Source organism: Cololabis saira, chromosome 16 (genome assembly GCF_033807715.1).
Source record: "Cololabis saira isolate AMF1-May2022 chromosome 16, fColSai1.1, whole genome shotgun sequence".
NCBI lineage: Eukaryota > Metazoa > Chordata > Actinopteri > Beloniformes > Belonidae > Cololabis > Cololabis saira.
The window spans coordinates 27,528,061-27,555,072 of NC_084602.1; the positions used below are offsets into that span (position 1 = coordinate 27,528,061).

The 27,012-nt window shown below is 43.2% G+C and overlaps 2 protein-coding genes across 3 annotated transcripts; both read left to right on the plus strand.

Annotated features, from left to right (window-relative positions):
- Window positions 1-284: 284 nt before the first annotated feature.
- zgc:193593 (uncharacterized protein LOC564090 homolog) lies at window positions 285-3,742 on the plus strand. The gene is made up of 2 exons (XM_061744046.1): window positions 285-487; window positions 1,203-3,742. The coding sequence occupies exons 1-2, from the start codon at window positions 437-439 to the stop codon at window positions 1,494-1,496; spliced, it is 345 nt and encodes a 114-aa protein (XP_061600030.1). The 5' UTR covers window positions 285-436; the 3' UTR covers window positions 1,497-3,742.
- Window positions 3,743-6,657: 2,915 nt separating this feature from the next.
- si:ch211-195o20.7 (cytospin-B) lies at window positions 6,658-26,877 on the plus strand. 2 transcript variants are annotated; one of them, XM_061744045.1, is made up of 12 exons: window positions 6,658-7,012; window positions 7,539-7,667; window positions 10,847-11,446; window positions 11,646-11,698; window positions 19,863-20,401; window positions 20,776-20,872; window positions 20,964-21,030; window positions 23,892-23,952; window positions 24,156-24,252; window positions 25,396-25,512; window positions 25,620-25,679; window positions 25,766-26,877. In XM_061744045.1, the coding sequence occupies exons 2-12, from the start codon at window positions 7,628-7,630 to the stop codon at window positions 25,853-25,855; spliced, it is 1,821 nt and encodes a 606-aa protein (XP_061600029.1). In that variant the 5' UTR covers window positions 6,658-7,012; window positions 7,539-7,627; the 3' UTR covers window positions 25,856-26,877. The 2 variants fall into 2 exon arrangements, with proteins under 2 accessions (XP_061600029.1, XP_061600028.1); XM_061744044.1 differs by having other exon boundaries at window positions 6,658-7,008.
- The last annotated feature ends 135 nt before the right edge of the window (window positions 26,878-27,012 follow it).

Here is a 27,012-nt window from a genome sequence, read left to right on the forward strand (position 1 = left end):
CGACTGTTCCCTGCTGCTTTTGTTTTGACAAGGTTGTATGACTTAATGTATAATTTAGCCTAAACTTGAACCCATAATTCTCTCAGTGCTCTCATATTTTCATAATTCTTCTCAAAGTTTTTTAAATCAAAACATGATCGGACTTTACACTACAAGCCGTTCTTATATTTATACAGACGTCTTTGTCCCTGTGAGCCAGGTCCTGTAATCCCATTGGTCTCACCCCCTGCAGCCTCTCTATTATGTAATCACGGGAAAGAGGCGATTTAAGGGCTCACCCGGCTATTCTGAATCAGACGGCTGAGCACAGGTTGGAGAGTCGACACACACACAAGCGCGCGCCCAGACAGAGCCTCTGTCAGTGGGTTCCTGACCCAGGGAGTCGAGGGAAAGTGTTATCTGTTTTAACGGGACGACCATCGTGGAAGGCTCTAAAATGTTTGCCAGAATCCCGAGACTGACTCCTGGTTATATCAGGCTGCTGCAGGTGAGTGGGATCCGCTAAAGAGGGTTCAGGAGAACAGTATTTAGGATGCGCTGTCTCTACTAAACCTTCAGAGATAAGAGGAAAATCTCAGAGAAGATAACTTGGTATGTTTGTTTGCAAGATAATGGTTTTTACATTTATGCAGTCTTATCAGCAAGAGGAAGTTTATACACGACATTTGCCTCACTAAGTTTTATGTGGGCTAATATTCACATAAAACTTTTTCACTCCATTGTCTCAACAAATTCAGCTGCGACAAGATGATGAAACACGGCACCATCACATTATACATTCACAAACCACAGTCAGGAGATATTTCCAGGCTGGTGTCCCAGTAATTGCGAAATGGCTTATGTTTTAGCTCAGTAGTAGTCGTGTTTATCACAAACAATGAAGAAACTCAAGCTGTGACGGTCCATTGCAATGTAACTAGAAATGGGAAATGGATGAGTGAACCACAGGAATGGCTTCTTAACTGCCTGTGACACAGCTCCATTAAAAACTATGAAGTTTCCATTATTCGCTCCTCTATGCGCTTCATAATTGTCAAGGGCCGCGGAGGAAATTGACCATGTTGCAAGATAGATGAGCTTTTTGTTTGTCCAAAGATGCACACCACAATTTAGTAAATGAGAAGAGATGGGGTCTTAATTTCCCCGGCATATTGCGCCGCACCCATTTCACAGAGACACTTGTCACTTTTCCCTCCTTTCAGACCCAGGCCTACCACAACGCGCCCGTGACTGCTCCAGCAGAGAAGTCTATGCCTGGTATGGCCATGCTGCTGGGGGCCGTGGGGATCGGGGTGTGTGGGTACAGCTCCAGGCAGCTGGCCCTGCACCACCGGCCCTCCACCCGCGTGCTGCACTGGGTTGGCACCCACACCGATGCGAGCAGCGTCGGCGTGGGAGGACATCGCCCCCCGGTTCTGGATGTGACTCGCAGAGCTGCTGCATGCCCGGAGATCCCGCCTCCCTCATTCGTGGGCCAGAAAGTTCCCTTCCAATAACCAGTGGATATAAAGGATATAGATCGGCCAGCGATATCGATTAAGTCCCAGTAGCTATACTTCCATACGTCCACGATTGTAGCCATGCAGGCCCATCGCAGCGATGTGGCCCATGTGCTCTCTGAAGACGAACGAGTGTGGCTACCCAACTTAATAGATATGTTGGCAGGAAACTGGAAACTATGGTAATGTGTTATTGTGATTAGTGCAATGAATACTGATTAGGAATAATTTAAATTCCGATGGGTCGTATAACTCATTCACTAATAGACTATTTCAAGCATTGATAGCAGTTAGCAATAAGAGCTATCATGTTTAATTTGGAGACATTGTGTGTCTTCTGTAGCTCCGGAGGAAAAAGGGACAGAGATTTGGCAGTGGGCTTCTGTGCACAGATGGTTTTCTTGTTGAGCGCCCCCCTCTCCATCCTTCCATCCCTTCCCGAGCAGAAAGCCATGTGTAAGTGCTTGAACAGCCCACCCCTGCCCATGACTTCGATTGATTTCCTCTGAGGAGGAGCAGGTGCCATCCATCAACCAACCTATGTGGGTTCTGGCACTTTCTGCACTGTTTGTCAATCATGGAAGACACAAGAGGAAGTCAGGGATTTTTCTTTTTTCAGAAGAGAGTGAAGTGCACGTGTCTAAATACGGCATCTAAACATGAGTAGACAACACTCGCATGTCTATGACTTACTGGATTATGAGTCCTAATTTGTGTGTCTGAGACGCTACGGTGTGCAGGTACAACAAGGTGAACAGGGTGATTCCTCTAGGATAAGCTTATGCCCTCAGTGGGGATTAATCCTTGTGGAAAATCAATCCTGGCACACACAGTCATTAACCTAATCTGGTATTAGAGAGCCAAGGACCCGTGAGAGACAGACAGTCACCGTGTATCCAAAACATTGTGCCGTCCCCCCTGCAGTGTCCACCATTCATCTCACTGTCACCGATTGGTTTATAGATTATAAAGGCGGTGTCTCTCACTGCATAAGAGAGGTAAGAATAAAAAAGGGGACTTGAGATGTGGCGAGACGCTGAGCGTGGTTGAGAACGCGTGCTGTGCCTTATGGATTGCGCCGGATTACGCTGTCTTTCTGTATTCTTGGGAATAGATTTGTTGAGAAGTATTACATAACCTGGTGACACCAGTCGTTAGAGGCGAGGCTTTCATTTCTCCGCGAGCAAAGATCGGGAGGAATTTCCCTCACTTTCTGCTGTGAAAAGGGAGGATGGTGAGGAAGTTGAGTGTCTCATCAGTTAGAGGTCAGCCAGACCTTGTAATCATAGCTGAAGCATTAATAGCTGAGGAGCCAGCTTTGTCTGTATGCCAAATCGGACAAGTGGTGAGCCGGAGCAGATTGGGGCTCTTTAGAGGCCCAACAGAGGCCCTCCAGAACAGTAGCGCAGCAAGTCTCCGACAGAATTGTTGTAATCCACTCAGCAGAAGGGGCGAGTGGCTCCAACTGGCCTCGTACGCAGAGCAATCACTCATTTTGCCCTGTACGGAAATCAGCTCCTGCAAAAACCGTTTTACACTGGCGTTTAACGGAGACGAAACAAATACAATTTAACTTGTTTGTTGTTTTTAACGTGTTTAAATTCCACGTCTGACAGATTTTATCATGCCTACTCCCAACTGCATTAGGTAGTCAGGCTTTGCACCTCAAGAGTTGTGAAATCGATGTGGTTATGGGCTGGAGGCTGTGTAATGCACCTGACTGGTTTTGATGGATTCTCTCTATACTGCAGTGGTGCACAGTGAGCACTGAGCGCTGTGGAAACCTATTGATCTCAATCAGAGAGTGAGGGAGGAGAGGCTGTCTCCGCTCTGCAGCAAAGCTTCACTCAGCGTTGTGCATTTTTAAAGGAAAACAGCTATGACAGTGCGATGGTTCCTGTTGGATCTGGAATCTTTGAAGGCCCGGTGTTCACGTGGTACTTTAGCTCGTAGTCACACACCAGTGCTCCTCCGGTTCAGTCAACTGTATGTTCCTCTGCAAACTTTAGTTCAGCTGTCTCCATTAAAAGATACATTTGTTCTGTTTGTAGAAGAATTCATAACAGATCTGTGTTAGAAAAGATACGTGAAATAAAAGCATATTGCAAACAAACTGCTCTTCCGTTGCACTTTAGTCACAGACGTAATTCAAGCTGTATTTGCACACCTCTGTGAAATGAAATGTTTATTTCCTTCCTTCCTTCCTTCCTTTTTGTACCAAAAAATAAATATTTTTAGTCAAATTGTAGTTCCTGTAGTTTTGATGTAACCAAGGGGATTTAACACTCAAACATTTCCTCTATCACAACAGAATTGCTAGTAGAGAAAAAAAGTATGTGGAAAAAATGACATTTAATTTACTGACAAGCATCAGATTGGTCTTTTTTTTCTTTTTTTTCCGATGTCTGCTGCTACCAAAAAACTAATCACAGATAGATACCTCAAGCTCTTTTTTAGTCACAGCATTTCTGTACATACGTCCATCCACCATCTATACCTGCTTCTTCCTATTCAGGGTCACGGGGGTTTGCTGGTGCCTATCCCAGCTCTCTTCCAGCAAAAGACAGGGCTCCAACCCTCAGGTTCTCCTTTTTCTTCAGTATATTCTAAAGCTCTACTGCATATGCAAAAACACTTAAAAGTTGCAAAGTGCAAACAAAACAGAGTTATATTTTCTTTTACAACAGAAGACATAAGCCTCCTAAACTTCCTGAAACGCCTCATCGACAGTCCTGACTTTTCTGCATCGTGTTGGATATTTATACAACGGCTCAAAGAATAGGAAAAGCACTGACACCTGAAAAGTCACCAGATTAGAGAAATTACTGCCAAGGACACTTAGACAGGTGTAATTTTTATTTGTTTATTTATTTTTTTAGAGGGTCATTATAATTACTTTTTGTAATGGCTGTTATGCGCAGGATTCCTTTTGTCGATGAATGTAAACCTGTTCAAGCAGAACCTCCAAATCAGTCACAAATTTGTAAATGAGCATAATATTGGCTCTTAAATGCCATTGTGCCGGAGCCACTGTTAAAGGCTGCACGGTGGCAGTTACTGATCTGAAAAATAAAGACTTGGACGATCACAAGTACATTAATAAGCCCAGAATGGGTTTACTGAGTCATGTTACTTAACCCTAATGTAGCAGAGACAAAGCAGGCAAGAGGAACAATAAAATGTCAAATATTAACGTTCAGCCCACATTCATAGATGGTGTATATTTTGAACGGTCCACATTGTGCATGCATAGAGCAGAAGAGCAAACTATTCAGCTTTATGTGTAAACACTAATATCAAAGGCTTATTACATTTACCCTTGCACATATGACTTTCATTTTACCAGAATGATGTGGCAGCCTTCTCTTCGCTAAGGCTTTCAGACCTAAATAAACTGCTGACCTGGCTGATTGATGGGAAACACAGGCCCAACAGGAGATCTGTCAGTTGAGACGATGGAAACGCTAAAATAAACTTAAAAAAGGTTAAACTCCGACTTTAGTGAAAGATGTCAGTTGTTCAGAATTAGCTGAGTGAAAGCAAAGTAGTAACGAAGACCATCCCACCAAGAACCGCACCAAGTTGCTGATCACTGGAGGTTACAGAGAGGTTTGTGACACACTTCAGCTCTATTTTATTAATCTGATTCATGTTTAGACCTTGGGCTTTTCTGAAGAACAGTGAAGAAAAAACAAACAAAACAAAAAAACACTGGTTTGTTTAGAAGCCCAACCCTAATCACAAATATGATCATTATCTATTCCTACATTAGCCTGTCCCAAAACATGTGACAGCAGTCATAAAGAATAGGCTACTAATTCCCCCCTATAATGACTGTGCTTTGTAGAAATGATCAAGCAAGTAGGAAATTATCATCTATTCAACTGAACTTTAACTGAAATATCCAGAGGTGTCTCACTAAAAGAAGAAAAAAAACAAAAAAACACGAAATCTTTCAAATCAAAGTCAATGTGTAGATCACGTGATGTGAGAGTTTTCCGATGATAAACACAACTGTATTCTCTTCTGGAAAGTAAAACATCAAGGTTAGATTTTCATTCTAAACGCATTTTAATGGTTTGATTAACATCAACAAAACATCCTGCTTCCTTCTTGCATTTAATGATACTATATTTAGCACATTGAGTTTTCAGTGTTGTCTTTATCGCATGGGATTGTCCAAGATGACATGTGATAATGTAGTTTACCTTTAAGTAACTTTGTGTGACATTGATATATACCATTTATAAGTATATCTTTGGGTGTATGAAGGTGTTTAAAAAACTAATACAATAAAAAGAGTGGTTACTATGACTACAAGAAGTATAATGTTCCTAGGTGGTAAACCTGATACAGACAAGGATGATTATCCAGTATATATGAACATAGTGGATAATCTCTTTGGACCTTTCTTGTATAACAGAAGTTGTTCTTTTTGTTCTACTTTAAAAACATATATATATATATATATATATATATATATATATATATATATATATATATATATATATATATATATTTTTTTTTTTATTTATTTCAGATCCCCATTAGTTGCTGCCTCAGCAGCAACTATTCTTCCTGGGGTCCAACAGTACAAATATACATTTCTAAAAACTTTTACAGTACACTATAAAATGTTAGTTAAACAGAATAAAACAAAGTAGATAACAAGTACAAAGAACAACAACTAAAAAGAAAAACAAGACAAAAAACAAAAACTAATAAAAACTAAAGATAATAAGAAGCAGAAAACAATGAAAAAAAGAAAATGAATTTTCCTAAATGAAAAAACGAAAATGAAAAAAACAAATAACAACCAAAAACAGATAGATTAAAGATAAATCCAAGTACAATTAAAGATAAATAAGTGCATACTAAATGAGGCAAATACAAAAACAAATCTTTATGTGTTCTTCATTTGTATACTCTTTTTTTAAGTGTTTTTAGACTCTAAATAATCTGAGCACATCATGTAACAAAACTTATAAAACCGAGTAACTAACAAACCATCCACCCATCCTCTTGAACATTGTGAATGGCAAACTTGGAATGTGAAAGTTTGAACTTTTTTTTACGCACCCTTCATAAAATACCACTTTAACTCCTAAAGCGTGTTGTGTTGGACGTCACTTGGTTAACTTCAGCTTCAGAAGCAAGTGAAGACAGAAGTTAGGGTGGGACACAGTCTGGGAAAAAGCAACAGGTTTTTCCTCCCACAGCCTGACTGTGCCACCAAGCGGACACTTCCAGCAGCCGGTGTCGGTCATTCCGGCCAAAGTTGTCTCTCGGGCTATTGTGCTGAATAAAAAAAGGAGACTTTGTTTTCTTATCGAGATGCTTCCCGGATCACGATGTGGCATGGATTAAAGTTGTCGGAGTGCGAGCAGCAGCTGTGCGTGAGGAGAGCAGGGAGGCGGTGAGCACGGAGCGCGCAGCGCCAGGGAGGCGAACAGGAAGGTCCACACACGCTCCTCTTCAGATCCGGAGGATTATTAATCCCTTCTCGAGGGTATGTATGTATCCACTTTCTGAGGCGTTTCTACTCAAATGTATACGTTTTGACCTGGAGGAAGGGTATTTCGTTTACTTTTCCGCTCGACACTGGAGTAAAAACCTCGTTAAAGTTGTTGATAAAAGTTCCAGTTGCGCGTCTGGCGCTCGGAAGGAACCGACGCCGTCTGCGACACTGTCTGTAACTAAACAACACGCATCTACAAGTCGTGTCCGTGGCGTGAATTGTGAGAATAGCTGCTATTCATTCATATAAAACGTATTTGTTTGCCCTTTGTTGTTTTGTTTTTTTGCGTGTTTTTCTCTCTGCTGTGGTCACGCCAGAGTGTCCTGCCTCAGCTTTCTGACCGCGTCCACGAGATTCGGTCCTGGTATGCAAAGACGCCGATTTTCTTACCATGCAAATGAGAAAAGCATGAGCTCGATGAAAACACCCCTCAACGCCCTTCAGGATTGCATTGAGCGAGCTGTTTCCCGGCCTGTGCAATGACTTCACTGACTGGATGTCCTGTGCTCGTGCTCGTGTAGGTGACCTCCGCACGGGAACGCGCTTTGGCCTGGGCTGAGTGACAGAGCAACACGCACCTGCAGGGCAGCATCACTCTGCTACTGCAGTAATGGGCAACTTCTCCAGCAAGGACAACCATGGAGGCACAGGTATTTCAACACACACATGCACACTCTCTTCATGTCTCCTTTCATTCCAGTTTCTCCTTTTTTATTGATATATTGAGGGGTTTCAGCCTTTTAATGGTGTCTCCAAGTGTTTCTTTTCCTCTATCGAATATAAAAACCCTGATTTATGCATGAAAAGCCAAGATGTGAGATACAGGAACATCGAAGCACGCTAGAAATCTCTGTAAAGTGTGTGTGTGGTTGAGGGACAATCATGAAACTGAAGGCAACAAAGGGATAGGCAGGTGGAGAAGCAGTGTGTTTCTGTGTGTGTGTTGGACCGCAGGAATCTTGGCAGCCCTCCCGTGTGTTGCTCAGTGAGTGGTCATTCTCCTCGCGTCCCCGTGTGATTCGTTCTGGCCCCGCCGGGCCAGCTGTGATGAATCGGCAGAATTCCCCCGTACGGCACAAGGGCAGCAGATTAATCATAGGAGGCCTAATGCTGCCTGACACACACATACACACACACACACACCCACAGAGACCTTGGTGAAAACACACACGTATTCTCACTCATTCTGTCAATCTACCACCGATGTACACGGCTGGGAGAGCGCATTTAGCTCTGGAATGTGGAATAAAAGGCAGGGGTGGCATTAGGGTGTTATTCATCTATCCTTTCTTTCATTCTTTCTCAGTGATTCTGGCCTTGCAGCAGGAGTGCATAACTTTGCAAATGCTCAACTGGTGCTCTTACATCACATATGAAAAAAATTACTTTGCTAGCGGTGGGGCTTTTGTCCAAACAAGGAAAAGAAAGACAGAAAGAATGAAAAGAAGGATGCCCATGGGTTCCCATAACTCCCCGAAGTCATTATTAATGGTGTGTTGTGGTGGGCAGAGAACTCTGAATGAAAAAAGTGGAAACCACTTGTGTTATTGTGTCGGTTTAGGAAATTTATTGAGAGCTCTGCTGCAAGTATGTCTCTGTTTCGGAAACACTGGCTCTCTCTGTGTGTCTGCGTGTGTTCCTGAATATGGGAAATGAGTGTCCCAGCAGCATAATGGATGAGCAGTCCGAGAGGAATGATCGTCTCACTGTGTTGCTCTGCTCAGACAAGGCCCGGCTGCTTTGCCGGTCAGTCACAGCACTGTTATTTTGGTCACCTCATTGAAAATTGTTTTCAGTGTCAACATGCCAGACTGGTGGGGACTAATCAGTTTCACAGAAAACCCCAGAAACACATTCTTTAACATATTGAAGCCTGACATTAAAAATATACTTACCGGTATCTTTTTGATTAAATATCATCTTATAATACTGTTTATACAAGTCCATAAGTTTGCTGAAGCAACACACCAGAAGAAAGTTGCAATAATATGATGTGATGTGATACATGTAAACTTTAAGAGAACATATTTTGGAAAAATCCGATGTTCTCTGTAGGAATGTGTGTATTTCAGTGTCTGAAGTGACTAACAAGTCAAAAGTCCCGTCATAAAATGACATCACTCAGTGAGTAATTCAGATCTGCAAGGCACTCTGACATCACAGTGATACATCAGAGTGTGATAGTCCAGCTTTCCCCATTTTCATCCCCACCCAGCTTTAGATCATTTTGCATTTGTTAAAAGTTAGAAGTGGGTTGCGTAATACCAACTTTTAAAAAAAGGCGCACCTTAGAGTGGGGGCTCATGGTTGAATCTGCCCCCTAAAACCAGCCCCTATGAGCAGAGTTGTAAAGACGTGGCTGCAGTAGGAACTTTTCCACCGTATCCCTGCGGCGTTTCGACCAAAACATGTCATGTTCATTCATTTGTCAAAATATTGCTCTGCATGTGAAAAAACGAGTGCGATATGCCTCCTTTCAACCTTTCATCTCTGTTGTGACACGTTGTGATACATGTTGCATCACACAAGTTGGTGCAAATAAAAAGAAACAAAAAAACATACAGATATACAGCTGAGAAAGTAAATGTTTTACTGGATTTTTATTTTCACCCAGAAAATAAACAAAGTATGAAATCTTGTTGAGGAAACCATCTCAAGCATCATTTTAAGCTGGCTCTCACCCCTCTGCATGCTTTATTCCAGGTCCTGCATGCTCATAGGTTGTCTTGCTGCTGAAACATGCCAGACAAATAAACTTGCCTAGCCTAGCCTAGCCTAGCCTAGCCTAGCTTCGGATGCCTCTCATCCACCAAGCTCCCCCGAAAATCCTCCCCAGAGTCTACTTGTAGCCTCTGATTGTATGAGTTGGAAGTTCTGTTCATCGTCACCAATATCTCTAAGTAGTTGAAGCCTTGATGCCAACACGCAACCGTTTTACATTAAGAGCGCATTTAAAGTCTTGATTGTGAGAATTGGCCGACTGAACTGTGCCATTTTCTGAATTACTTTATTTTAACTCCAGTTTCTTGAAGTTTCTCCTCCCAAACAGTCCAGGCTGCTCTGATTAGTCCAAAAAATGATAAAAATTTGGAAAGGAGCTGTTCATGCTTCATTTTAGGAATGCTGAACTTGCTCCCAGGCAAGCATGATGCAAATGTGCCTGTTGTTGGTGGAAGAAAGTCTGAAACTGTTTCATAAAACTGCAGAAGCCTTTTATACATGAAAGCTGAAATTGTACATGTACATTCTTCTCAAAAGATATATAAAGTTCAAGCGCATGGTCCTCTTTCAGAAGTTTACATCGTCTTGAAATTTTACACAAGTGCACAAAACTGATTTCTGAGGGCTGGAGCTTATGCTGTTTCTCAATGGGCTGGAGGTAGGATGCACTCTGGACCAAGTTGCTGCTCCACCACAAGGCCACACAGAAACAAACACACCCACGTCTGTGGACAATTTACAATCATCAGTCAACCTAACATGCATGGGAAAACCAGAGGAAAAACAGGCACAATGAAAGAAGTGTGTACTATTAAAATGAATGTATATGACCAAAACCGCAGTCATGCATTGATAGTGAAATTAATTTCCAAATTGGAGAGTGCTTGAAGCCTGTGCATCTGCATGGACAGCAGTATCCGCGAGGTGTGTACATTCATACTGCACATCCTTCCTTTGTTTTGGTGTTTGTGTGTACATGTTGATCATGCATCTGACCCTGGGCAGCAAACTTGGCATTTCAGAAAGGACCAATGTCTTCTGCCCAGATGGAAGTCTTTTCTTTGGATAAATCTAACAAATCTATACGTTTACGTTCTTTTCTCTCTAGGAGTTCACGTGGACAGTTTCCACACGCCACCCTCTTCTCCACAGAGCGATGGCATTGGTGTCATACCCAGTGCTGTCCGGTTTCAAGCTTCACCTGCTGTCCCGGCTTCATCGCCACCTCCAGCACTGGCCGTCACACCCAGCGGGAAGAAATCAAAGCACGGCCCCCCAACCTCTCCCAGCACTCCCATCCCACCCCCTGACTGGAGGCCTCCTCCGCCAGTGAGCTCAAACGCCTCCACGATCGACCCTGGAGTTAGCCCGCTGCACAAAAAATCAGGAAGTACCGCGGCAGGCAATGGGCAGGCCTCTTTGGGGAAGAACGGGGGTCCTCCGATCTCTTCACCAAGAACTTCAGTCTCCCCAGTGAAGAATGTGGCGGTCAGTCCCGTTAAGAGTCCTTCCTTGGTGTCGAGTGCATCACCTACTGCCAGCTCTTTGGGTCAGAACTCAGGGGGAAAAGACAGTGGTCCGAGTCAATCTCTGGTGTCACGCCATGAAGATAAGGATGTCCACAGCGAGGAACTGGTGCAACTGTTGGAGGAGTGTAGGAAAACACTGAGTATTGATGCCAGTCAGGATGGGACTCCAAACACAACAGGCAAGAATGATCTGAGGCTGTCACTAATCCAGTTTTGAAAACACTTTTTTCTGCCCTGCAGAAGTTTTGTTTGAGTACTTTAACTTTCCGTCCCCTTGTGGGTCAACCTTTGACTTTTTTTAAAAAGGGCAAGTCCATTTCCATTTTTTTGTGTGACATGCATGTGATGTCTTCTGACATTTTTATATCCCTTCCTCAGAGACATTGAAGTGTCTGCTGGCAGAAGTGAAGACATTGAAGAACGCACTGCAGGTGAGATGAGCCTCGTGATCTTGTTTTTTCACGTCGTCAGCTGTGAGTTTATTGAACTGTGATCGCAACTGCGGTGACCGCTCGGTAAACCCTGTAGTGAGCAGAGGTTAGAACATGTCCATATCGGGGCCGCACTGCCAGAGAAAATACACCAGCCATCTGAAGATTATAGGCTTAAGCTAAAATAAGCAGAAATCTTTGGTTTTACTCACCACAAATAAAATACTCCATGCTGGTGGAAAGTTAACATTTATGTGCAACCGCGTTTGTGAAAACAGTCATGTATGAGACAGGAAGTCATGCACGAGCCTCAGCCGTTCTTATGACCTTTCGGCCATGGGATGACACCGACACACACTTTTCGTCACCCCCCCCACAACAGACCCTGGAGTGGCCTTGCTCGGCCCCCTGGGAGCTGCAGCTTTGCTTATTAACGTTCTTCCTGTGTTCGGCTTCTCCCGAGGGGCCCGGAGGAGGAAAATCATTGAGATCATCTTCTGTAAGATAGTTTTGACATTTGTGGCTCCCTTTGAAGGGAAATTAGATTAGATCATAGCAGGACACCGCTTAAGTAAGGACTTGGAAGTCAAACGCCTGACTTGAAGTTCAAGCGGGTAAAAAGGACGCGAGTTAAATAACCAAAGAACAATAACAATAGAATGAAGTTCTTCAGTCCAGTCTGCCATGGTTATGTGAGGACGGTGATATTCTGTGGTAATTTCCTGTCAGTCACTCGTTCCAATTCCTGACCCTCCCTTTTGAGGATTGTAGCCGGGGGCTCCCTGTTTCCTTCAGATCTGCCTGCGATTTCGACAGCAGGGCTGTGACCCGCAGCGAGCCTCTCCCACATCTGTTATTTTTTTAGATTATGCTTAAATAGCTGTATTTCTGTAAGTACACATCTCAGAGACATGCCTGCCATACCTTTTCTACACAGCCGTCTACCTCCTATTCGATTTCGGGCACCCTCGCTTTGTCTCCGACTTGTAGATTTTCCCACGTAAGCCTTATACGGGTTAGCTGAGCCCCCCGACTGTGAGCCAGCTCTGCAAGGGAGCCATGTCGTAGAAACGGAGACAATCCAGCACTGTGTTTACGTAGGCTCTCAGCGGAGCGATATGAGCAGGCAAATCTCGACTTTATGAGTGCTCTCGGCCCGCTCCGCGGTCCCGGGATCCTTCTAGTGGAGAATAGAATTGCAGGACGGAGGAGGGGGGTTCACATTCAGCTGTTTGGGACACAAAACCTTTTTTGTTTTGCTCTGTGTGGTGAGGTAATGGGGGCCGAGGGTTGCAGCTCCGCTCCCACCAGCCATGTGTTTTTGTGTCTGCAGTGCACGTGAGACAGAAGACTCACAAACATGTACAAATGGACTGAAAGCCTCCCTCCCTTCCTGCTTCGCTTTCTGTGCTCTGCCTCTTCTTTCTCCATCAGAGAGCGGACTGCTCCTCCCTTAGCACAAAACTCCAACAGTTATTACCCTCCACATGCTGCTGCAGTGCCATCCTCTATCTCATGCATTTATTCCTCTCTGCCTGCCCTTATTTCTTGCCTTCTCTTCTCTACTTACCTCCACTTTTTCATCTAAGCTGAGCTTGCTGAAGCCTGTTTGCCTTTCAATACACTTTAGCATCAATGCACCATCTATCTGTGCTTATGTGCACAATCAGTCTTCAATTGTCTTAACTTTGAAATATGAAAACACTCATTCACCGGGGAGGACGGGTGGGGGGGGGCGGTTTGGGTGTGGGGGCCGGCTGGTCAGATTCCCTTCAGTTGATCTCAAAGCCGCACTTTGGAATCAGTTCCAGGTGAATGCTGCCAGAGATTTTCAGGAATGACCTTCAGGTTGTCTCTGCTCTCTTTTTCTTCCCGCTGGTCTGCTCCTACAAGCCAGGCCTGAAAACGCTCTGTATCTGGAGGTCACGCAGCCTCGGTCACATGTTGGGGGAAGATTTAGAGTGTCGGGGAGGATAGGGAGAGGGGGCACCGACTGGTCTGCATGCTGGGCTGGGTTGTGTTTGCAGTAGGGCTGTTCGATTTTGCCCAAAAATAAAATCTCGATTTTTTTCTCTCAAAATCCGATTTTCGATTACGATTACGATTATTTTGTGAATTGACAAAAGGCAAAGAAATGATTTCAAATATGCTGTTTTTTTATTGAACATTTGCCCCATTGGGCTTTAAGTGCAAACTTTGCTCTTATTAAACCAAAAATGAATGAATAAAGTGCAAAGCTCTGTAAAATAAGTTGAAAAAAAGTTTTAAAAAATATAATAAAATATAAAGTTTTATCTCTGAAAAATAAAATCAGCAAATCAGCACTTGCAAACATACAGTAAGTTATATTTCCAATTAAATAAAACAAGACATTTTCTAATTAAACTAAACTGGGTCTTTGCATGCTAAATAATAATGCAACCCATGAAGGAGGTAGAGGTGTGTAATGTCAGTCATTACATTTGCTATTCACATTTGCAAGTTTTTTGCAAGGAACACGAGCCGGTCTACCGCATCTGGCTTGAGGGATGCCCGGTGGCAACGCCCCCTCCTACACTAAAGAGCCTCTCCGATGGGGCACTTGTCGCAGGTATTGAGAGGTATTTCCATCAATCATTAATATGGTATCAATCATTAATATGTGTGCAGACAAGGTAAAAAAAAAAATTAAAAAAAGTGAAAAATCGATTTTACGAGTTTCACGTTTTAACATCGTTCTAATTACATAATCGCGATTACGATTTAAAATCGATTAATCGAACAGCCCTAGTTTGCAGTGGTAGTTCCTTGTTGCCGTTTGCAGGCAGTCGGGCAGTTTCCGTTTGTACACATTTGCAGTTACTGTGGATGGAGTGAAGTGGGTCTTAACGGGTTCAGGAGTATGTTATACTTTATACTTTCTGAATACACAACACAGGCTGTGGAAAACTTGAGAAGGAGTTGAGATATTCCCCTAACTATGTATTTAAAAAAAAAAACTGGGTGTGGAGGTGAACTAGGGACAGATTGTTGGAACACAGAAACACACACACGTATGCACAGCCTCCAAGTGTACTGGACTCTTCCCAGGAAGGTTTGAGATGTGGATCAAGAGTATTGAAAGCTCTGTCTGCTCGTCAAGGCGGGATACCACATCTGGTCCTGTTGCGGTTCGCGAGGTCAGCCCTTGAGGGGCCGAGAGAGCGTGTATGTATAAAGAGACAATCCACACCCTTATCTCAGTGTGAGCTGAGGAGCACCCCTTCCTGTTTCCTTAAGCGGACATGCTCCAGTTGGAGTGTCCACATCCAGATAAGACCACGACATCCCCCAAGACCCAGCGGCCGTTGTGGAAGGACTCGATATAGAACTTTCACTGCAAGCGGGAAGCACCGTGCCGCTGCTCGCTTCACGCTGTCAGACAGCGGGTGCTCGGCAGTGTGGTTCGGTGTTGAGGTAAAAGAGAAAAAGAGAGGGGGTGTATGTGTGGGAGAGAGGAAATGAATATGATATGATGTGTGTGTTCTTGTGCATGTGCATACATGAAGTGTAATCAAGTCCAGCTGTGGTGTTGAGTCACTTGGTCAGATGAGGGAGCAACATCGCCTCCTCCTCCTCCTCCTCCCCCTCCTCCTCCTCCACATCTCCATTCATTTTTCATCTAATTACCGACATTCCCAGCCCCTCCACTTTTCAAAACTCCATCACAGTCTCTGTCTCGTATTACTCAGAGTCTGAACGCTGCCTCCAATAAAACCTTTCCCTCTTCATATATTCTAAACCACTTTTATTCTGCTCAGTCTTTTCTTTACCGTATCTCACTGCTTCTTTTTTTTTTACACAAATGCTTCCTTAAGATTTCGAAAGAGTCTGTTGCAATTTACTTTTGATATCTGGTGGTCGTGTTTGTACGTGTTTCTCAAAGAATGAAAGTGGAAACTTTTCCACTCACCCTCAAAGATACAGAATTGAGTCTCTTTGAGAGTGAGGTTCTCATCATTTTCTAAAAGGTATAAAAGAAGGTATTGGATCAAAGCCACAGCGAGAAAGCAGTTTCACAATGTAATCTCCGTCTAGCCCAAACTTTTTTTTTTCCCCCTTCTTTTGCTTTTTCTGTGTACAAGCCTGTTTGAGTTTATGGGTTGTTTTTTTTTAATCTAAAAGAGAGAGGGGGAAAAAAGGACAAAATTCTTTTGGCTCATGATTCAGTTATGCCTCATTAGAGATGCAGCTTGTTTAGACTTGCTGTGTGGGGGCCAAATGGATATGTGATTGTTCATTTGATTGTAATCATTTTGTGGGGTTAGCTATCCTTGCTAATGCTATTCGGTTTAGTTTTAAATATGACACACATTATGTTCACTATCACATATCAGAAAGTAACCTTTCTTGATTTAAACTGATCAGTGGGATGTTCACACATAAATGAATACCTATTATAATCAGTCATTTGCTAAATGAGTTCAGGCGCTGCTGATTCAGTTGATTAACCCAGGTTGAATATTTCTCTATTTCGTACAATGTCATAGTTGTTGTTGTTGTTGTTGTTTTTTAAATCTGGTAAATCTGGTGACAAAGCACACAGGTGAACACCGTCATACTTTATTTGCCAAAGGGGAGCAACATGGAGAAGGTTCTTTTACTCCAAGTCACCAAACAAACATTTCAATTAGAAGACGGGTTGAAGTCTGAAGTGTCATTTTTATACTTAGTTGCATATTCAAGAAGATACAGCTTAAACTAATGGTAAGTTAGGCTGGTTTTTTTACATCTACTTTGTCACCCAACTGTTCCTGTCTGATGACTGTGTTTGTAACTGGTTGAGTACTAAAAGGAAAATAATATAAAATAATCATTTTACATCATACATTAAGTCACTGAGCAGTAAATGAAGTGAGTAAAACTTGCTCCGACTGCAAGTACTTTAATGAAACAGTCATTCATTATAGTTATATTGACATAAATGAAGCTACACTGTGGATTTAGTTGGGCAATAAACTATAGTCGTGTCTATAAACTGTAATTGACTGGTACAACAAAGGAGATGGGTGTAATTGTTAGAGAGCTAGGCTAATAGGTGCTCAGAATCAGAGCAGAGGAGTGAATTTTTTTATCATCTAAAACAAGACAAACCTTATAAAATTCAGTGTGAGTGAACGTTGCATTGGATGTGTTTACTTAAGCGGGAGATTTAGGAACCTCAGTTCCAATAAGGTTGAAACGTGTGAAATTCAAATAAAATCACAAAACGATCTGCACACCTTCTCAACCTATTTTCACTTGGATATAGACGAGATTTTTAATGTTCAAACAGAAAAAAAAGTGTTTTTTGGAAAACAATATTTTCAACTTTGACAATTGCTGAAAATATATTGAAAAAGAAAATCTAAACGTTTCCTTAGAAATGTTTTAAAAAGCCAAACTTATTATCAGAAACATCTGAAAGTTTCAAAACCCAATTTTTATCTAACCTTTTGTCAGACAATAAACACAGACCTCAATTTCTTTTTAAAATTCTTAATTGTCTGACAAATTCCTCTGATTCGAATGGTTTTGTGCCTTCAGCCACTCTTTGTGACAAATTTCTATAATTTTTCAAAGAAAAGTTTCCTTTGATTATGTCTTTTCCCTCCATTTCTGCCTCAAATCCTCCGGCTTCTCCTGTATGTAGTTTGAGAATTATTTCACCCTATCTGAAATTGTCCAGCACGTGATCATTTCACTGTCTCTCAATCACCATCATACCTCTCCTTTTTAAGAATGTTTTTAACACCATTGAGCCACGTGTTGTGGATCTAATACATTCTTCTTTGATGTCTGGTTGTGCTCCAGATGCCTACAAAAATGTTGTGGTACTTCTAATTTCCTTCTAATTTCAAGCTTATATCTTAATGCCCCTTTTGCACTAGTCCCGCTTCACCTCGGTTCTACCCGCCACGGCCCCGTTTTGCGCTTTTGCACTAGGGCTGAGACGGGTAGAGCCGCTCCAAGCCGATACTATTTCTGTAACCATTCTAGTGAGGTTCTATCCGGGCTGAGCCGGGACTATTTCTGACGTCACCACCCTCCGCGCCACTGATTGGTCGGGGGCGGGGCCGTCAGACGTTTGAATCAGGAAGCGGGAGTCAGCGCGACTCGCGGCTCGCAGCGATTTTATTATAAAGCGCAAAACGTCTGTTTGGTGATCCAACTCTGAGCTGCAGATGTTCATAAACCTGGTGGCTGAGGAGAGAATTAAAAAAGGGATGTAGACGGGCTGTTTTACTCTCAGCCACTCGCGGCTCCAGCTGATTTCTGATCAGCGCCGACATGAACAAAGCGGTTGCGCAATCGAGTACGTCACAGCAGCTTCACCCAAACCTGCCCACTTCTCCCCTGGCTGTGGAAAAACAAACGGGGACAAAACGGGTAAAGGCGTGACGAGCCGAGTCGGGCTGAGTAAGTACTAGTGGAAAAGCGCCATAAAGTCCCTTTTCTATCTAAGCTCTTAGAAAAAGTAGTTTTTAATCTTTTACAGTCATACTTGACTCAAATGGCCTTTCTGAGAGGTTTCAGGTTTTCCCGTTTTATTTGTCTGGTAGAAGTTCTTCTGTTAATTTAGGCCAGCATTCTTCGGAAGTGCCCCCACTTTGTTATGGGATTCCCCAAGGCTTCATACTGGGCCTTTTTATATTCTTTTTTTTATATTCTTCCTTTGAGGTCCATTTTGAAAAAAGACAGTATCTCATTTCTTTGTTTTGCAGATGATCTTCAGATCTATCTGCCAATAAAAGCAGACAGTCATATTAACATTCAGGCTCTGCTAAACTGTCTTCGAGATGTGAACACATGGATGGAGTCAAACATCTCAAGCATTAACAAAAACAAAACAGAAATGATTTTATTTGGAAAGCCAAACTGTAGATTGGTATGACAGCGTTATCAGCTGGCTAGATTCTTGCTGCCACCCAGCTGCAAAGAACCTCTATATGATGTTTGATGGTGCATTTAGATTTGATAAGCAGTTGAGTGGTTAAGACTATCTTTTTTTTTCCTTAAGACTCCTCAGTAAGACTTTGAGAGAGCTATTCCCATCTCTTTAGACTATTGTCTACGTCTTTGTATAACAGTCTTGATCATCCTTCACTTCGCTTTCTACAGTCTGTACAAGACTCAAGCAGGTTCAAAAAGACGTGATCACATCTCTGCTGTACTGGCCTGTTTACACTGGTTTCCTGTCCATTTCAGGATCCATGTTGATTGGATTTTATTGATTGTTTTTCAAGTTTCTTAAAACACACAGCACTACCTTACAGTATGTGCGTGAACTTCTGAACCCCCCCTCCAACTAGAGCTCTGAAGTCGAGGTTCCCAGATTCAGACTAAAGATCAGAAGTGACAGAGTGTTTTCAGGTGCTCCTCAGAATGTGAAACAGTTTATCTTTTTAGTATCAGAGCTGCTAACACATTTAATCATTAAAAAAAAAATATTTTAAAAAACATGGATTTTCTTTTGCTTTTAGTAAAAACTGAGCAAAAATTAATTTTAATTAGTATTCACAGTTTTTATTGCATTAGGTTTTATTGTTCCCAGCTTTGTATTTATGTTGATATTGATTTTTTTTCTGTGTGCAGTTTGTCTTGCACTGTGGTCAACACTTTTAAATATGCTATAAAAATAAACTGACTTGAGTATTCAATTGAAAATAGATTTGTAGATTTTTAAATCATTGTAAATCATTCTGCTTTTATTTACACTTTACTCCCTGTTCCAACTTCATTGAAATTAGGGTTTGTACTCTGTTACTATATTTTCTTTTCTGCAAAACATATGTATTCTAAAACGGTCTATGGTTCACACAACACAGGCCATGTTAAAATACCATGTTGCCAAGCAGACCTATTCAAACATAACGTCTCTCTGTGATTGTCTGATTCAACAGTGACGTGGTTTTAAACTACACAACATTGTGTTCATTTTTTTATTTCATTCTGAAATGTGTGACATTGACTTTTCTTAGACGAATGGAAATGTTCCCCTCTATGGCCCTCATTCTAATTTCCAGGGTGTTTCTACATCACAAATTTCTCTCTGATTCGCCAAAATCTCAAGACACTGTTGGTGCTGTAGAAAAGAGTCTTATTCTTTGGATTGTGTTTGCTTTAAAATAAAAATAAAAAAAAACCCACACTGTTTCCCCTCCAGATGGAGCGTGGGGAATGGCTGCAGTTCCAGGCGGACCTCCAGGTGGCGGTGGCAGTGGCTGACCGTCTGAGAGCTGAGGCGGAGGAGGAGCTGACGGCGCTCAGGGCGGCTCACAAAGACACGGAGAGGGAGCTCGTCGCTGCCCAGCAGAGACAGAAGGAGGCTGAGGTGCAGCTGGCGACCGTGCAAGGAGAGCTGAAGGAGAGCAGGCAGAAACTGGCCACTGCGATCCAGGCTCAGGACAAACCAGAAGCACAGTCTTCCTGTCAGGAGCCAGAGAGACCAAAACGAGAGTACAATTCTGAAAACAAAGAGGGAACAGAGCGGGGCAGGGGGAGAGGCTTGCACAGGTTGGGAGGAGTAGGGGTGGAAACTGGGAGTCAGAATGAAGGGATGAAGAGCGTTGATGGGGAGGGTGCCAGGATAGACTGTAAAGGTGTGGCTAAGCGTTACCTGAGAAATGTGACCAATGAGGACAGAGATGGGAAGGACGTGCGATCCAGTGAGACACGAAGGATGCTGACGACAGAGAGATCAAGGTAAATTTGAGCATCAAACACTTTGAGTTCATAAGAAAATACCCGGTGAAAACAATTAATTTCTTCTTCCACGTGCACAAAATATAAAAAAAGTGTGTTCTCATCTGTTTTTGTGTCGCTGGAGCTTCAGTTTGCTCTATAATGTGACAGATTTTCTCAGCCTTCCACATTTCTTTCTCTGGCACGCAAAGATGAAGGATAATTACCGAGTCTGGTCAGGACTGTGGTTGTGGGTTTTCTTCAATGTGTGACACTCAATCCAGACGGCTTCCTCTTGAGGGCAGTTTAATTTACAGCTGGAGCCGAGTGAAACAACCGTTCCAGACGAAAACACAGTGTGTTTAACCAGGTCCTTTTCTCTTTGTTTGTTGCAGAAGCCTGTCCAGATTACCTGCCTCCTCGGACTCCTTTACTGTGCAGAATGGAACATCCCAGTCCAACTGTGCGTCAACTCTGGGGTCTACAACCAAGGTGAGGTACAGGACTTCTCGCAGGAGATAGTTCAGCATCCTTCAAGTTAATGATCAGTACCTGATTTCAACTTTTTTTTCCCCCCTAAAAGAACTTTGGTGAACTAAGAGGACGTAAAGGTCTGGATTGGCAAGAAAGCAAGTCCAGCAGTGACACAGGTCAGTGCACGGCTGTGTTACAGTGATACCCCTTTTACACCAAGCTGGTTCCAGGGCTGGTGCTAGTGCTGGTGCTAGAGCTGGTTCGCGGTTGGTTCTAAGTAAGAACCGTTTGCTTTTACACAGCTGGTGCTGGCCAGGAGCTGGCCAGAGAGCCACGTCATCACGTCACCACTCCCCCTCGTTTTCATCCCCACCCTGATCAGGAAGCTGAGAGCCAAAAGCTGTTTTAATTTCATCTGTAGCACTGTTAATATGGCACTTTATTAAGTTTTAATATTTTTTCAGGTAAAGTAACCCTTTAAGATCCCCAACCTGGGCTCAGTTTATCCAAATAACGCCTGTTAAGAAATTTGCTCTGAAAATTTCGGAATTTCTGGCTGACTGCGGGCTCCGGAGCTGATTTATGGTTCTGCGTTAAATCGACGCAGAGCCTACGGCGTAGGGTACGGCGTACGGCGCCCGTCGCCGCGTAACCTACGCCGTAGGCTCTGCGTCGATCGTCACACCATATGAGGAAGCCGACAGTTAAAAGCTGTTTTAATTCCTGCTGTAGCGCTGTTAATATGGCACTTTATTAAGTTTTAATATTTTTTTCAGGTAAAGTAACCCTTTAAGATCCCCAACCTGGGCTCAGTTTATCCAAATAAGGCCTGTTAACAAATTTGACTCGAAAGCCAGCAGCCCCGGGGGACAGCAGCTCCTCTCCTCTCCTCAGGAGCTCCGCCGTAGGCTCTGCGTTGGTGTAACGCGGGGGAACCAGAACGGCGGGCTGGGAGGCGTCCCCGCGGGCCGGGAATTTTTATGAAATAAATGGATGGAGCTGCGCTGCATCGGCGGGCTCCGCAGCCTCGCGTCCAAGCGTCCCGGGGCTGGAACGCTCCCCCGCGGGCTCGGACGCGAGGCTGCGCCGCTGCATCGGCGGCACGGAGCCCGCAGACGTTACTGTTGGTGGATTGTACCGTAGACCACTGCTGCTTCTGTTTTACATCCATTATTAAATAAATGGATGTAATAATAAAAGAGTCTACTAACTTAACCACCGTGTTCAACGCTACGTTGTTTAAAAACGGCGCTCTTCCGGGTTTACTCTGCTCTGGTTGTTCAGTAACCCCGTCCCCAGCCCCGCCCCCAGCCCCCAGCGTAACTGGTTCTTTGAGCTGGCCCAGCAGCTCAAAGGGGCTGGCGTAGCACCCGTTTTGAGAGCCAGGAGCCGGCGCTTAGGCTGTGTAAAACCAAAGAACTGGTGCTAACTCTGGCTCTAGCCCAGAACCAGCCCTGGAACCAGCTTGGTGTAAAAGGGGTATGAGTCTACTCCACATATTGTCTGATGTGAAATATGATGAATTCATAGCTTACAGCATTCTAGCATCTTTCATCATCTTTCGTCTTACTTCCGTAGTCGACAGCATCGCGTTGGTTCGCTCGGCATTATTTTTAGTAGGAGGTAGACGTGTTCATCACAACATTTCTCATCACCGTGAGCTCTACTTGTTCAGCACCAGAGAGCAGACAAAGTTAGCTGCTGCGTGTTTGATCAGTCGCTGAAATGTGCTCGGCAGTCGGAGAAAACCCCAAGCCGGAAGGAGAGTGAGGCCTCTTGCACATCAAACTGACACGAACAACCAGCGCTGGCGTGTCTCCTCGTGTCTTCAGCATCCTCGGAAAAAAAAAATACTGCACTTGAACACGCCACAGAGATGTGACTTCTAAATGCCAGCGAGGAGTTTGAAAATGGCTTCGCAGCCACTATTTCGGGTTCTCCAGTCTGGAATATGTGGAACAAGCTGAGGTGTTCTTGACTTTTAGCTCGGCTGAACTGTGGAAAAAGACAGGATTTATAATGAACGGAGACATGCTTTGTAGGGGAGTGAAACATAGTGCAGTGCAGCTATTGTCTGTGCTCCTCCCCTGACCTTCTTTGTTCTTTACCCTTTTTTGGTGCTTTGCTCATTTGTGAGGAAGTGCGTCGTCGCTTCGCTCCTCCAGGCTCAAGCTAACTTGCAACTAATCAGCATTCAACCTTTGTCATCTCCCAGTTATGTGCTGTTAGCTTTTTTTTTCTTTTTTCTTGGAGTTCTGCCCACAAGCCCATCTGCATTGTTGAATACTCACAATCCTTCACTCTGCGTGGGGCGAGATCAACAGGCAGATACCTACATGCTAGCAGCAATGACCCCTTGGATGTGCAATCCACACCTACACAAGAGAACAATATGTTGCATTATTCAGTAAGGCAAAGAACATTAATTAACATAACAATGTTGTTAGGTTCATTATTATTTCAGTTATAAGGAGCCAACATAGCTGTAGCTTAGCCATGTTGGGATGTGGTTGTTTTACAGTTATGATTTTATTAAGATCCACACACCCAAAAATAACACCTAAATGGTTAGAAGTGTAAACTTTCATTAGGGACCCTGAATACTGTGTGTACTTGTGTGTAAATAATTTTTTGTATTTTTTATATATTTTTATTTCTGACTTTTCAGTCTTTTTACCCCTCCCCTGCATGTGTGTGCTAAGTGTACTGCTGACAACAAAAATAAGTTTCCCCACTGAGGGAGAAAGTAAAGGATATCTTATCTTATCTTATCTTAAAAGCACTGTTTTCTGGAGCACAACTTGTTCTGCTGACCAAAAAAATCATTCATCATTGCGTAAAACATGTCCATGTTAGTGTGTTTAAGTTCATATTTCAGATTGTGGTGAGGCTGCAAGTGTTGTTTAGACCTTGATCAGTTAGAAAACTGATTCGTTAATATTTTTTATACATTTTTTTTCACATTTAATAGAAAAAAAGCTGAAATGCAGCTGAGTAAAATCAGGCCCGTCTTTAAAGCTGTTGCTTGCCTCTGCAGGAAAACGAGAGGAATCTCTGAACAAGTACAACTCAGCTCTCACCGAGCTGCCACCCTCCAGGTGAGTACACACACACACACACACACACACACATTGCACTGCATCAATTGAAACCAACCTCACCGAAAACATTTTTTTAAGATACTTCCTTGTTTTAATTTTCTTTGTGTGTATAAAGCTGCAGACCACAGACATCTTTTACCCCACTGACAAGAATCTCGGCCCAACTCATAAATCTCACTTCCCGTTCACCCTTTTGCCAGGTCCCAGGATGGTTTCAGCCTGCTGCTGCGTCGCCATGGCGGCTCCAAGAGAAACTCGCTGCTCCGCTGGTGTCAGAGCCGAACACAAGGCTACAAGGTGATCCTGGGGCTGATTTGTTGTACAGCTCTGGTGCCTAACTCATGCAGCTGGCACGATTTAAACACAGAGGAAGTAAAACCTACCCTGATCTAGGGATGGGCGGTATGGACTAAAAAATGTATCACGATCATTTCTGACATTTATCCCGATAACGATAAAAATGAGGATAAAAAAAATACCAATTCAACTCCACCTTTTCAACTATAAATCTATCTCGCTCTCAGATCCGCCATGTTTGTTACACGGGAATTTATCCTTCTTTCTTTCTTTCTTTCTTTCTTTCTTTCTTTCTTTCTTTCTTTCTTTCTTTCTTTCTTTCTTTCTTTCTTTCTTTCTTTCTTTCTTTCTTTCTTTCTTTCTTTCTTTCTTTCTTTCTTTCTTTCTTTCTTTCTTCTTTTCTCCCTTCCTTTCTTTCTTTCTTTCCTCTTTTCTCCCTTCCTTTCTTTCTTTCTTTCCTCTTTTCTCCCTTCCTTCTTTCTTTCCTCTTTTCTCCCTTCCTTCTTTCTTTCTTCTTTTCTCCCTTCCTTCTTTCTTTCCTCTTTTCTCCCTTCCTTCTTTCTTTTCTCCCTTCATTCTTTCTTTTCTCCCTTCATTCTTTCTTTTCTCCCTTCCTTCTTTCTTCCCTCTTTTCTCCCTTCCTTCCTCCTTTCCTCTTTTCTCCCTTCCTTCCTCCTTTCCTTGTTTTCTCCCTTCCTTCTCCCCTTTCCTTTCTTCCTTCCTTCTCCCCTTTCCTTTCTTCCTTCCTTCTTTCCTCCTGCTCTCTCCTTCCTTCTTCCCTTCCTCTTTCCTTCCTTCCTTCCTTCCTTCCTTCCTTCCTTCCTTCCTTCCTTCCTTCCTTCCTTCCTTCCTTCCTTCCTTCCTTCCTTCCTTCCTTCCTTCCTTCCTTCCTTCCTTCCTTCCTTCCTTCCTTCCTTCCTTCCTTCCTTCCGTCCTTCCTTCCTTCCTTCACGTACGTTGTGCGTGGATTTAACACAGAACCATAATTCAGGCTTTACACAAAAACATCATCAATGGGAATTTATCGTTTTTACCGCGAGATGAAAAAATCTTATCGTGAGGAATTTTTTTGACGGTATATCGTGAACGGTAAAATATCGCCCATTCCTACCCTGATCTCTCATGTCTTTTGTGCACATGCAGAATATTGACATCACCAACTTCAGCAGCAGCTGGGCCGACGGTCTCGCCTTCTGCGCCGTCTATCACACTTACCTCCCGTCTCACATCCCCTACGGCACCCTCACTCTGGAAAACAAGGTTGAGACTGTGCACTTACTTTGTGATGGACTGGAGAAAGTGATTTATGGTGTCCTGCTTCAGTCTTTTTATTTATTTGCTGTTTTCTTTTTCTTTTTTTTTTGTAGAGGGAGAACCTCAGTCTGGCATTCAAAACAGGAGAGAGCGTGGGAATTGAGCAGTCTCTGGTAGGCTTGTCTGCAGCGCGCACAAAATAGTTTGTCTGTGTAAAACACACCTCTATTTGACTTTTTCTGTTTTTTATTTTTAATAGACGGTAGAGGAGATGCTGAGAGCAGGAGGTCCTGACTGGCAGAGGGTGCTGAGCTACGTGGAGAATATTTACCGCCATTTTGAGATGTGACTGCCGGAGGTACGCGCAAAACGATTGCAGATGGGATGCTGATGGACGCTACCGAGGAGAATACAAACGTTTTTAAAGATGGCTGTTTTTTTTACATTTTGCTGGATATAGGTGACATTTAAAGCATCAAAGTGCAGATTGTCGTAAAAGCGACAGCAGCAAACAGCCTGCACGGCGACAACGCGGAGGCACAAACGGTCATCTGTGCATTTGCATCTTTTCTGCTCAGTTTTTATGCGACTTCAGAGATGCTGGCTCACGCAGTGGGATGGGGTTGGTGTACTACGGAAGTATCTGCCCAACTGAGGAGGAGCAAGAGTATTTACAATAAGGAGAAAAGGACGCTGTAAATGTCTCCACACTGGTACTTATCTTCCAGAAAGTACTCTATTACACGTGAATCTGTAAGCAGTCCGACTGCACATGGTTGTATCTGTCTAAATATTTTGCCTTTCACTTTTATATGTGATGTTTTCCAACAACGCTTCGTTTTCCCAGACCTTTTAGCTCTCTGTAAACATGTGCCTTTGCCAGCACTTTGTTGGTGTCAGGTTCCAGCGGTGGACAGGACAAATGTTCTCGTGCTCTTTTAAGGACCGGACAGAAAACAAGGCTACAGACCGGTCAGAAGTCGCCATTTGTAAAAGATCGAGTCCATGTTTATGACTGATGGTTGCCCGTTTGTCACAGATAACATGCTCACTAAGTGGCTGTTAAAGTGCCTTTACTTGTTATTAGCAAGTGAGACAGCGCTACGTGAGTGCTGCGAGCTGTGCGTTGCCAAACACGCTAGAGGAGTACAAGCCGGCACAGGCTTCAGCATCCAGTTTCAACATCATCTCACCTCTTATCTGCATCTTCACACGTGAACAACAAATATTGTTTAGACACGTTTGAGGCTGAGCTTGCTGCCAAAGTTGGACATGCCAAAATTTTGAACAAATATGTCTTACATTGTAAAATATGTTCATATGTAACTAGTGTGAAAAGATTCTTCCAAAGCAATAAACTGTTGAAATGTTGTTGAGTATTGTGTAATAACGTTTACATTTCTAGGGAAAGAATGGACATAAACATGCATTTGGAGGGTTTAGTTAAATGAGGTATGCTAGGGGGGGGTATTCCTGTTTAGGGGTATGTTAGGATTCACTGCCACC

What these genes read in the sequence shown, in the direction of transcription:
- zgc:193593 (XM_061744046.1), top strand. Translation starts at nt 437, where the DNA reads ATGTTTGCCAGAATCCCGAGACTGACTCCTGGTTATATCAGGCTGCTG. An exon ending in GTTATATCAGGCTGCTGCAG is followed by an intron (nt 488 to 1,202) that starts GTGAGTGGGATC and finishes CCCTCCTTTCAG; the next exon opens with ACCCAGGCCTACCACAACGC.
- si:ch211-195o20.7 (XM_061744045.1), top strand. Translation starts at nt 7,628, where the DNA reads ATGGGCAACTTCTCCAGCAAGGACAACCATGGAGGCACAG. An exon ending in CTCTGGGGTCTACAACCAAG is followed by an intron (nt 20,873 to 20,963) that starts GTGAGGTACAGG and finishes CCCCCCTAAAAG; the next exon opens with AACTTTGGTGAACTAAGAGG. An exon ending in GCCGAACACAAGGCTACAAG is followed by an intron (nt 24,253 to 25,395) that starts GTGATCCTGGGG and finishes GTGCACATGCAG; the next exon opens with AATATTGACATCACCAACTT.